The sequence below is a fragment of the Callospermophilus lateralis genome, chromosome 7 (assembly GCF_048772815.1).
Source record: "Callospermophilus lateralis isolate mCalLat2 chromosome 7, mCalLat2.hap1, whole genome shotgun sequence".
Classification (NCBI taxonomy): domain Eukaryota; kingdom Metazoa; phylum Chordata; class Mammalia; order Rodentia; family Sciuridae; genus Callospermophilus; species Callospermophilus lateralis.
The window spans coordinates 99,830,462-99,842,619 of NC_135311.1; the positions used below are offsets into that span (position 1 = coordinate 99,830,462).

The window sequence follows — 12,158 nt, forward strand, 5'->3', positions numbered from 1 at the left end:
TCCCCCTCCCTGGAGCTCCTGGTCCCAGTCTCCTTTTAAGCTAAGTACTGGCTTTTGAAGGCAGCAAAAATTTCAATTTCAACAGGAATCTACCCAATAAGAATGCACCAAGCTCTTACTGTGTTGCAAGCTACTTTTGCCAGCTAAACATGCAAAAATGAATTAGATTAAATCTCTATCTTCACAGTGCTCTTAAGAGGTAAGCAATCAACAAAAGTAGTAATGACATGGCTGAATCCAGTGTAGGGTATCAGGGTGGACTTCCTAGAGGAAGATATATCTGCCAGGCTGCTTGCTATCTATCATCTGTCTATCAATCATTTCCCAATCTATTATCTATCTATTTGCCTTTTATCTGCCTACCTCCCTACCTTATATCCTTCTATTTACCTATCTATTGCCTTCTATCATCCATCTCTCACCTAGCTATCTTCCATACACTAACTTAGTAATTGGCATTTAAAATGCTCAAGGTAAATGTCCCTTCCTTGTCCTGCCCCCAGCTTGTGTGATCTGTGACTGGGTGAGCTTTCCTTTTGCTCCATACACAATGCCTCCCTTGCAGGCAGGGATGTGTCTTGTTCTCCCACGTCTCCCAAGCAAGCCAGAGAAATTATGGTACCCAAATTGTTCAATGGGCAGTAGTGAATTCAAGGTGTGAAAGTGGATCCTCTGATGAATTTCCACCCCTTCCTGTCCATTCATTCCAGATAGAAACAAGAGGAACACCATGGTGGAGGACTTGGTGGTCCTTGTACGAGGAGGAGCAAGTGAGCACATCACCACCCTGGCCTACGAGGAGCTGCCGACAGCCGACCTGATGCAGGAGTGGGGAGATGCCGTGCAGTATAACCCAGCCATCACAAAAATCAAGGTACACACAGCCACTCTACTCATCCTTGCCTCTATCAGAACACAGCTTCGGAGGGCCCACCATGAGCCAGGGCATAGAATGCAGAGATGAGATCAATGCAGGCTCTAACTCTTAAGGCACATCCTTGACAGCAGAAATGATATCCAGAAAGAAAAGATTAGAACACATGGCTCCGTACCACCTAGAGACCCCTGGCTCCCTCCTTGGGTCCCTAAGTTGCTAAAGGAAATTAGCAACCAGCTTCTGATTCTACCCTTCTTAAATGAATGTTCTTTCCATTTCATCAAGGAATCACTCATTCAGTCATTTGTTTATTTAAACATTTATTCATTCAACCAACAAACAGTGGCTTAAGTTTCAGGAAGTGATAGTTCAGGAAGTGAGAAAGGTGCTGGAGGAAAACCCAAGATACCAAGATGGAAAATACAGTCTAGGATGAACAGTAAGATGCACGCATGGACGGCTAGCTTACAGGATAGGATGAGGCATCATGATAGTAACTAACACGTTCAGAGTACCTGCTGGGCACATGACATTCAGCCAGGGGCTGTAAGGGTGTTATTTCCTCTAATTTTTGCAATGGTCTACCAACTAAATATGTTTATCTACTTTCATGACTCATCAAATCAAGAGAAGGTATATCCATCCACAGTTGCTCAAGAAGCTCTGCTAGGTTCAGACAGGAGACTTGAACTTGTTCTCTACCAGCTAGAGAACACATGGTATATAATGTGGGCTTAGTGGGAAAAAAAATAATGATCCTAACCAACTGTCACTCCAAACAAGAGGAGTCTGACAACCTTAAACTGGAAAGACATTTGTTAGAAAAACACTGTCACACACATCAGCACAGGTACATACTCGCCTGTGGGGATTTCTGCATGGTACCCACAGTGTGTCTGTATAGTTATCGATGGGCCATTGTCCAACCCCTGGAGAGTCAAGGAGGGGGACTGAGAGGCTGGAGCTCTGACAAGAGACTCTGCAGTCCCAGACCTTGGCACTTTTCCCCAGTATTTTCATTTGCATGTCAAATGCACAGTTTTTCTCCAGAACAAAAAGGCTGCCATTCACATCCTCTCCTTTGCACTTGCTCAGCAGTGACCCTGAGGACCTAGTTGCTGGTGATCACAGGAAGGATGAAGTCAGCCGTGGGTTACAGGCAGCTCCAGAAAAATCTAGGCTTGACTGATGCCATGGTGGCATTGATTGGCGTCACAGCTGGGCATGGAAAAGAACAGAGAATTTATGGGAAAATAAGTCCCTGGTTTTGTTGTTGTTTTGTTTGTTTATTTGTTTGTTTTAACTGAAATATCTTATCTAAATTAAAAAAAAAAATGAACACACAAAGAATGCCCTGGCCACTCAGCGAGGCTGAACATTAGCTGAGTGCACATCGGAGCATCAAGTGTCAAGTGTTCAGTATGGTGGGGCAGGAATGGGGGTTGGGGGGTCAGAGATGTTTTCCAGGAGCATTGAGGCAGAGGGGAAGGCAAGGAGGTAGAATGTTTCTGTGCCCCCCCCCCATACCTCCTAACCCGTGCTGCAAACATATCCCCAGCTGTGACCTCTTTCATGTACTCTTTCTGGAAAGAGAAAACTGGGGATGGCTTCACTATACTTCAGGATAACTCTTCTCTGCAGAGCCTGCTGACCAGGCAGCTGGGGTGATGATTGACTTTCAGGACAGCAGAGCCCACTAGATAAGCATTTCCTAAACACAGGAGCATTGGCTAAGACTTGAGGACATTCATGAGTCCTTGAGATTAAGATCTGAAACAGGATTTCAGTAGATATCAGGTAGACAGGGAAGGAGCCCACAGAAGCACCCATTCACGCTATTGGCTGGTAAACTTCCGGCAGGGAGTGGTGACTCCTCATTCAAAGAAGAGTTAAGACCTACGGACATATAAAGAGATTTTTGAACACAATGTTTTGAAATTACGTTCAAGATGCAGAAAATGAGCGTATGTCTGTAAGGTAGAAAAACAGAAAGAAATTTTTTAAATGCGTTGCTTTGTGATGATAATAAAATTCAAGAAAATGAAGAATTTATGAAATAAAAATAGAAACTAAGATGTTTAGACACTAATCAGATGAAAGGAAAGTGGCTGAATGTAGGGAACCAGAAGCACAATAGCAGAATTAAAACCTACATTGGAAACTATAAAGAACAGAATTGACACTGCAGAAAATTGAGTCAGTGATGTGGAAGTGCTATAAAAAAATGTTCTTATAATGCAGAAACAAAAGACAAAGAGATTAAAACAATGACAGAAAAGAAATATGATGGATGGAGTACAGAAGTGGAAACTGAAAACACAAAGACTCCTGCCTGAGAAAGAGACAAGATTAAATGTGAGGACACATTAATCAGGCAAGTAATAGGAGAAATTTCCCTGCGCTGATAATACAAAATGAACAGCTCACTGAAAACTAAGTGAAAGCACCAAAAACAGAACAATCCTGAAACCCATCCTGGAGGGATGTTTCACTTTTAGGAACAAATATAATCGACAGGAATCAAAGTCAAATGGTCCTGGAAGAATTTGCAGCAGGAAATGCCTAAAGAGAAGAGAGCATCAACTATTAGGTCTTAAAGGAAAATTTTGTTATTACCCGGTGAAATGGTCTTTAATAGGTGAAGAATTTCAAAGCCATTTTGAGATAATGAAAGAGTCCCAGAAAGGGGTTGCCAAATCTAGCAAATGGAAAGTACAGGATTATCCAGTTAAATTGGAATTTTGGATAGACTAGGAATAAATTTATTTTAGTGTAAGCATTTCCCAAAGATTGCATGGAGTATACATATCCCCCCCAAATTATTTGTTGTTTATCTGACATTCAAATATAACTGATAATCCTGTATTTAACTGGCAATCCTACTCACAAGGTCTATCATCCATGCACATTTCTGCAGTAGTCAGGGTACCTAGGTTGTGGGCTGGGACCCAGCCTGATACGCAAGCCATTGCAGGAGCATTGGTACACCCAGGGTAGAAGGAAAAAAATAGGGTAGTAAACAGTGCTCTCATGGAGATCAAGATAGTCTAGGTCTTTCTGCAGAGAGACCCAAATCACAGTTGTTTAGTCCAATAGAAGCTTATTTCTCATCCATGACATCTCCAAGAAGTGTTGGTTGAGGGACTCTGCTCCAGGTTGTCACTCAGGGATCCAAATGAGGGAATTTATCTTGTCATGTGCTCCCATGATCACCACAGCGGAGATAGGGGAGAGCAAAGAGTCACCTCCCTCTGCTCTGAAAGCTTATGCTTGGAAGTGACACTGACACTCGTCTACCTCCCTTTCACTGGTCAGAACAAGTCACATTGCAAACCTGGCTTTAAGGAGGCAGCCCTATTGTGTGCAAACCTGCCTCTGAAGAACCGTAGCCTCACCAGGTGCCTAGAAGGGAAAGAAGCTGAAATACTCAGTAATCGGTTTAAATGACCATCATATCTTTCTAAAGGAAAATCACTTATAGATTTCTAAAAGCAAATTACTCCAATCAAGAGAAAATTTAAAATACAATACACTAGCACTTGCCTGGTAAAACGATATCAGATTTTAACTGATAGATCTCACCCCTCAAAATAAATTCTGAATTTCAAACAAGGAAACTATGAGTATAATTGAGTATAATTAAGTGGCAGACAGCATAATAATAATAACAATAATAATAATAATACATATTTTGCCATAAATGGAATCCTTAATATGTGAGAAATGATACAGTTTATAAGAAAGAAACATCTCAAAGGAAATGAAACCCTGGTTGGCTGATATGCAAAAGCTAACCTCTTTAATAAATATAAAACCTAAAGTAACAAGTATAATAAATTATTTTTTTAACCTATCAAGTTGACAATGGTTAAAAGTCTATATTCAAAGCCATTGGGAGTGACAGGGTGGGAATATAATTTGGTCCAACTCTTTAGGTAAAGAACAGAAGCAGATACCTCCAAAATATTTTAAAAAAAACCTTTATAGCTTTAGATCCAGTAACCCCAAATGCAAGAATCTACCAAAGAACTAATTTAAAAAGTCGATGAAGATGTCAGTAGAAAGACATGTCAGGTTTGGTTATTTGTAGTAGCAAAAGGGAAAAGAAAAAAGGAAACATCTCAAAGGCTCAACCATGGAAGAACTGAATGCATTGTGATTCATACAGCGGGAAGCTCTGAAGTCATGAAAAGGCATTTATTTTATCAAAGCCTACTGAATCATGTGGGGAAATGTTCATATTATAGTAAGTGAAAAAAAAAGTGGGCTATAAAATTGCACTCGTGCACCAATTGGGTGTAAATATCTGTCATCCACCTGTAGACATAGAATCACTACAGGAAACAGAGCAGGATATTTTAACAGTTTAATTCCTTCCTGCCACTTACTGGCTATGTGCCCTCCATCAACTACTTAACTTTCTGTGCCTCTGCTTTTTTATCTGGATGATGGGGAAATAGAAGACTACCCACTCCCAAGGTGGTTGTGAAGATTGTTGGCTAGTGTGTGTCAAGTGTTACCCTCAGCAGTTTAGAGATGCTAGCTATGGTAACAGCCATTTGTTATGCATAAGAGAGCCACAGTTCACTCTAGAGAAAGAACTGCATGGAGTTGAGCAGTTACTGACATCATCTCCTTCCAGCAATGGGATAAATAAAATGTTTGCAAGGCTAGATATGTCAAGGACCCAAGGACCGATGTGAGTATTTCGAATTGAGAGGTGCAGAGGAAAGAGGATGAGGAAAGGAGGGAAAGGGAGAGAGAAAGGAAGAAGGAGAGAAGGAAGAAAAGCAAAAAGGAACAGTAAATCAAAGAATGGACACACTGCCATACAAGTTTAAAAAGGAGATGAGAAATTCTGCCAAGTTGCTGATGAGTTCCAAAGCAAACCACTGGAGTCTGCAAAATTTATAAGAACCCTGGGATAGAGATTAGAAGTGGGAATAACTGAGCCTTTTTTTTTTTTTTTTAATCAATTGTCATCCCAAACAAGCAGGAATGACACAGGCTTTGGATTAGCATCTTCTTGATGCCATTTATGAGTTGTGTGACTTTGGTCAAGTTACCTATCCTCATCTGAAACGGGGCTAATAATTACTGCCATGTGAGGATGGCATGGGTCTGTTTGTCAACCCCCACACGGCCGCTGGAGCATGGTGTATGTGGAAGGCCGACTGGGGTTTGGCTGCTGACTTGCCGACTCACTCCCTGGAAGCCGTCTCGGAGTTTGCAGGAAGATACCTGGGACGTGAAGGTGGTCTTCCACGGCGCTTGGAAGCAAAGGCAGATTGTTGGAGGAGCTCTTCGCGGGTGTAAAACAAGCTCCCCCTTCCTCCCTCCTAGCCCCCAACATGTGCGGCCAGCAGGCTGGACCACTCTGCAAGCAGCTTCTGGATCAATTCATTGACCACAAAACGGTGAGACAATGGGACCACCGAGGGGCTTGCTTTGCCCACTGGAGCGAAGGTCAGCATCGGATGCATTAAGAGATGGAAGCAATTTTCTTCCCACTGGAGGCTTCTATTAAGCATGATTGCCTGCATTTAGACAGACCCTAAGCTCTCCAGGGCTGGTTTAGGGCAGGATCACAAACAAAATCTGGAGAGGAGCCTGGCTCTGGATAGGAGCTGACACTTCAGCCAAGTGGAGGTGAACTCTATGTGCATGTGTGTGCGCATGCTAGTGGGAATGGGCCTATTTTAAACTACGTCTCTGGAAGTCTCTGGAATGTTCCTCTTGTCATCTCGCCTGTGGCACCATACCCCTCGCACACCCTATGAAGTCCGTCAAGGGACCAGCATCTCCTGTTTCTGCCTCTCTGTCTCTGACAGCTGTGTGCGCTCCTCCTTGCCCACAACCATCACCCTGTGGAGGCCTCCCATCCCCTCTTATGCATTTTCCTCACTGAGCTGTGGAGTGGACCCTTAAGACACAGAGCTGAGCAGTGCCTGGCCCTGAACTTTACAAGCTTACAGTCAAGTCACGGCAGAAATCAAGAGGCTTCTGACATTTAAAAAAAAATTAATGACAATAAAGAAGTAGTCAAGCCTGGCGCATTGGCACATGCCTGTAATCCCAGCAGCTCAGGAAGCTAAGACAGGAGAATTACTAGTTCAAAGGAAGCCTCAGCAACATAAAGAGACGCTAAACAACTTCGTGAGACTCCGGGGTCTCCCTGGGGATGTGGCTTAGTGGTTAAGCACCTTGGGTTCAGTATCTGGTACAAAATTTTTTAAAAGTTACTTAAAGATAGAATTTGTACCAGATGAGTGTCCCAAGTGTTTAGTGGAGGGAAGGTGCTTGGTGAGTTTTAGAGCTCAGGAGAGGCTTCCTGATTGTGGCTCTGAAATGACGGGAATGATTCTGATAGGTTTGAAGGGAGAGTGATGTGGGGACAATAATTCTAAAATACTCTTAAAGACATGCTAGAAAGTCACCTCCTCACCAAAGACAGATGAACATGCAGTCCTTCCTGTCTCACCTGTGCCTCGCCACCCATTTCCTGTGAGGTAGCTGTAACCACCACACAGTACAGATGCTCCTCAACTTACCATGAGGCGATGTCCAGATAAAACCCCTCATAAATTACAAATATCCTAGGTCACAAATGCATCTCACACCCCTAACCTGCCGATCATCGTAGCCTGGCCACACAGTGCGATGCAAAGTGTCAGAGGTTCTCCTCCTGACCCTAGGGCTGTCTGGAAGCTGGGCTCAGAACTGCTGTCACCACTGTCCAGGATTATAAGAGAGTTTCTTATGGCAGATGGCCAGTCCAGGAAATGGTCAAAATTCAAAGTACCATTTTTCAATGAAAAAATCCTAAGACACAGACCATCTGTAATCACTTATTGGTGTGTTTGGATTCTGAGTTCCTAGAGAGTGGAGATTATGTTATCCAATGTTCAGTGTCTAGCACTTAGTAGGTATCAGTGTTTGTTGGCCAGAATCTGAAGGAGTTCACATGCACATATTGGGTGACATGGAGGCAGAGAGGGGTTGGGCCTCCATTCAGGTGCTGTAACATCGGTCCAGTTCCGCAGGAGTCCACCAGCAATCTCCCTGCCCTGACCCTCTGCCCATTCCTGGGTAGACTTGCTTTGGGCCTCAATGTGATGAATGCCTTCTCTCCAAATAAATGCTTTCCTTCTTCCCAGGCGGAGCCTCTGTATGAGCTGGTGACAGCCACAGATTTTGCCTATTCCAGCACAGTGAGGCAGAACATGAAGCAGGCTCTGGAGGAGTTCCAGAGGGAAGTCAGCTCCTGCCACTGTGCTCCCTGCCAAGGGAATGGAGTTCCTGTCCTGAGAGGTACCTCTTCCAGGCCACCGGGGTCCCTGCTAGAAGCCATCATCTGGAGGAAGCTGGCTTTGGGTCCATTTGCCCACCTCTGTTTCAGAAGAAGTTAGAATGCAGACCACCAGGAGCTACTCCTCTAACCATCAACATACCCAGGTCCCAGCCTTCAGGGTCACAGTGGGTGACAATAGCATTTAGCTGAAGCCAAAAACAAAGAGTGGCCAAAGACTCAGAGAACCTCCCTTTGTCAAGGAAGAGGGCCTGGGCTGAGCGGGAGGAAGCCTCTGTGCATGTTCTGATCAATACGTGGCAAGAAGATTAGAAGGCAGCAACAAAGATGGCCCAGCAGAAATTGACTGTGGACTCAAGGGTCACGTCGGGGGTTGCTGCAGTGGGCGAGGCAAACTTTGAAGGAGAGGTGGGCTGGGAACTTGTGCTCCTGTGGTGATAGGCTGGTAAGACTCTGAGCAAGAGTCCAGTTCAGCACTCCAAACAGGACATGAGGAGCCGGCCCCAGACCAGGGAGCCAACTGGAGTCAGGGCCTAGTGCTGGTGGAAGGAGCTAGCCCTGCAGAGGGGACTGAGAAGTGCTCTCCAGGAGGAAGGTTCCAGTTGTTCCCATTGCCTAACTGGCTTTGAAGGATGTTTCTAGTTCTCAGACAGAAAGGATATGAGCAAAGCAGGTGTAGTGAGGGGGTCCAGCCTGGGAGTTCTGCCACAGCACATCTCTGCCATGAGCTGACATTTGACCTCCCGTGAGGGTCAGTTCCACAGGAAGTGGATCAGTTCATCAGCTCAAGGTTTTGATCTGGGGTTGCTGAAATCCTCCTTCCTTTGCACAGAATTAGAACGTAGAAGCATCCTAACCTGAGACTATAGAGTGGAGGTGCCAGAGAGTGGCATGTTCCAAGGGCCTGACCTTTGAAGGACAGTCCTGTAAAGGGATTCTGTGGGAGCAGATGGGAGAAGCTCCAAGGGGACAGATGACAGATTAACACGAGGAGGCACTTCCAAAGTCTCAGAACTGGCTGAAGACAGGGTGAGCCAGGTAAGGGTAGCGAGTTCCCCATCTGTAGGGGTACTCAAGGAGAGGCTGGTGATTCCTTGTGGCACATGATGGTGGGTCTCCATGAGGACTTCTGATCCTGAAGCCTTATAGACACGGGTCAAATGTCAGCTAAGGAGTACTTTTCCTCACCCACCCCATGTACCTCCCCGTGGTGACTCCACACATCCTTTATGACCAAAGGGCCCTCCAGGAAGGAGCAGGTATTCCTGCATGGGAACCTGCTTGATGCAAACCATTCAAGTCAGTGCTCGCCCTGTGTTCACCTAACGGAGATGCCACGCGGGAGGCTGGGCTGGGGAGCTCTGCTCCATGTGGTATTTTTCATTCTCTCTCCACCTGGTCTCCTCAGGTTCACGCTGTGACTGCATCTGCCCTCTGGGTTTCCAAGGCCCCGCCTGTGAGGTCGCCTCTGGAGAAGGTAAGGAGTCTTTGAGAGTAAGTTTGAAAAGGGGAACTTTGAGGAAGTCTAGAGAACAGTTCCAAACAACCAGTCAGCTGGGGATAAGGAGCAGGGGCCCGGACACGGTGAACCTTCAGATCCACTGACTCCTTTTGTATTTCATTGATTTTCACAACTGAGAGTTCTTCATGCTCACGGGATCTATGTGCATGTTATAAGTTAGCCTTGGAGTCTTCAGGAATGCTTATCCTCTTTTTCTACTTAGTGAACTCCTAGTCAACCTTCAAAATCCAGCACAGATATTCCTCCTTGGCAAATATCCCTCTAATGCCCCAAGTAGAATTAGTCAGTTCCTCCTGTGGTGCCCAGGGGACTTTGGACACATCCATCATAGCTCTTACACCCTGTGTTGGGGGCATGTGCTGTTTGTGATCTCCCTGCCTTCATGAGTAGGGATAAGAGCCCATCTACCTGTGTCTCCATGGCCTATGACAGTTACTGCTCAGTGATACATATTGAATTAACATGAGAAATTCCTCTCTCAAATTCTTTCATCAGTTGATTATCTAAAAGTTCTCAACCTCTTACTCCTCTCTCACTTTAAAAAAAAAAAAAATTCTTTATTTTACCTTTTTGATGATGCCCTGAAGAATAGTCATGGCACATCCAAGGAAAAGAAGAAACATTTATTGAGCATCTATTGTGCACTAAGCACTTTGCTGAGACCCTTTAGTTTGGGTTCAGATTTCATCTCTATGGTTTAATAACTGTGAAACAAGATACTTGTCTACTCTGTGCCTCAGTTTCTACATCTATAAAAGAAATATGATGGCATTAAGTACCTCACAGAGTCATCTTGACTTTATGATGAGGCCTGATAGCACTTAGAATGGTGCCTGATACAATGTCACAGAAAGACAAACACTGGTTTCTTTGTTTCAGGGTGCAAGGTTCCTTTGTATATTGAATACATCAAATCTTTTAACCTTGCAGCCAACCATGAAGTCAAAACAATTGATATACCCATTTTATTGATGAAGAAACTAAGAGTCAGTGGGTTACTGATCCTACAGGAAATGTGAGGACCTAGGTTCAGCATTGGTGGGTCTGGCCCCATAGCTTTGGATGTGAAAGCCTCCCTGACCCCAGCCCACCACCTCTCTAGGGAAACGCTCAGGAAGTCCTTGCTCTCTTTCTTCCCACCTCAACCAGGTCCCAAGCAATGATCTGCCCACTGAGCACACATCCATATCACACGGGATTTCTGTTGATTGGAGGACCTAGGAAAATCCCCACTCCTACTTTCTCATTTTGCATAGGGAGAGGCCCAGAGATATTGCAAAATTTACCCAGAAATACACTTCAAATCAGTGGCAAAGGCAGACCTGTGTTACACCATGATGGCAGTTACTGATCATTCACCAGTCTCATCAGCAACCCAAAAGTCCATGGAAGGCAAGTGTCGAAGAGTAGAGAGCACCCACGTTGGCTGTTACCTCATTTAACACACCAGGCTCACAGTAGATAACAGAGCTCCCGTTTTTCAGGTTGAGAAGAAATAAACGGCCCAGCAGCCCCACAGCTGAGCAGCGTCTGAGCTAGAAACCATTCATTCAAGGATGCACTCAACAAGTGCTCACCCAGAGTCTTCCAGGCCTCCACCTAGATGCTGAGGCTCATGGGTGACATCCAGTGATTGCACCGTGAGAGGGAAGGTCAACATCATTTGAGTTGTCCCACAAAAGCATTTAAAGTTTCTATTGCAATCACTGCTGTGAAATGCTCCAAGAACTTGAAATATGGGGACTTGGTGAAGAGTTAGGGGTCGGGAATGGCTTCCTGGGGGAAATGCACAGTGTTGAGATCGGAAGGGTGAATAGGGGTCAGGTGAACAGAGGAGGCAAGGGCCCAGGAGGACAGCCTGCGAGGATGCCTGTGGTGAGAGGGAGCACGTCACGTACAGCAGCCAGAGATAAAGGCTGTCCACTGGAGGGCAAGACCAGAGTCTCTGCTTCCTAAAGGCATTTGGCTTCTCCTCCCCACCACGCTCCATAGTGCACCAGAATGTTTTCAGAACTAATTAATGTCAGTTGACCTTCTTTCTTACAGACATCCCCATTGATGGGAAGTGGAGTTGCTGGTCCCAGTGGTCTCCGTGCTCTGGAGGACATAAAACCAGACAAAGGCAGTGTAACAATCCACTTCCTCAAAACGGGGGCAGCCCCTGCTCAGGCCCAGCTTCGGAAACACTCAGGTGTTAGGAGAGGGAGCGCTTCTGCAGGTGGCCCAGCTGTGGGCTTCCCACTGGGTGAGCTCTGGACCTCAGGATGCAGGCACTCACCCCACACCAGCTCCCACCAGGCCTGACTGAGGGCAGAAGGAAGGGCCACCCAGGCCTTATGGTACAAAGTTGATTTGTAAAATGTATTTATTGATTTGAATAAAGAGTGAGTTTAAATCAAAGTCACCGCTCCCTGAAGAAGTAAAGCCTCCTTATAAACCTCACTTTGCCT

The 12,158-nt window shown here is 45.2% G+C and overlaps 1 protein-coding gene across 1 annotated transcript in view; it reads left to right on the top strand.

Moving 5' to 3' along the window:
* Positions 1-11,906, top strand: part of C8b (complement C8 beta chain) — a 35,101-nt gene extending 23,195 nt beyond the window's left edge. The window contains exons 9-12 of the mRNA XM_076862583.2: positions 711-874; positions 8,035-8,188; positions 9,595-9,663; positions 11,755-11,906. Of these exons, the coding sequence (XP_076718698.1) occupies positions 711-874; positions 8,035-8,188; positions 9,595-9,663; positions 11,755-11,906 (539 nt within the window). The remainder of the gene's footprint in view (positions 1-710; positions 875-8,034; positions 8,189-9,594; positions 9,664-11,754) is intronic.
* The last annotated feature ends 252 nt before the right edge of the window (positions 11,907-12,158 follow it).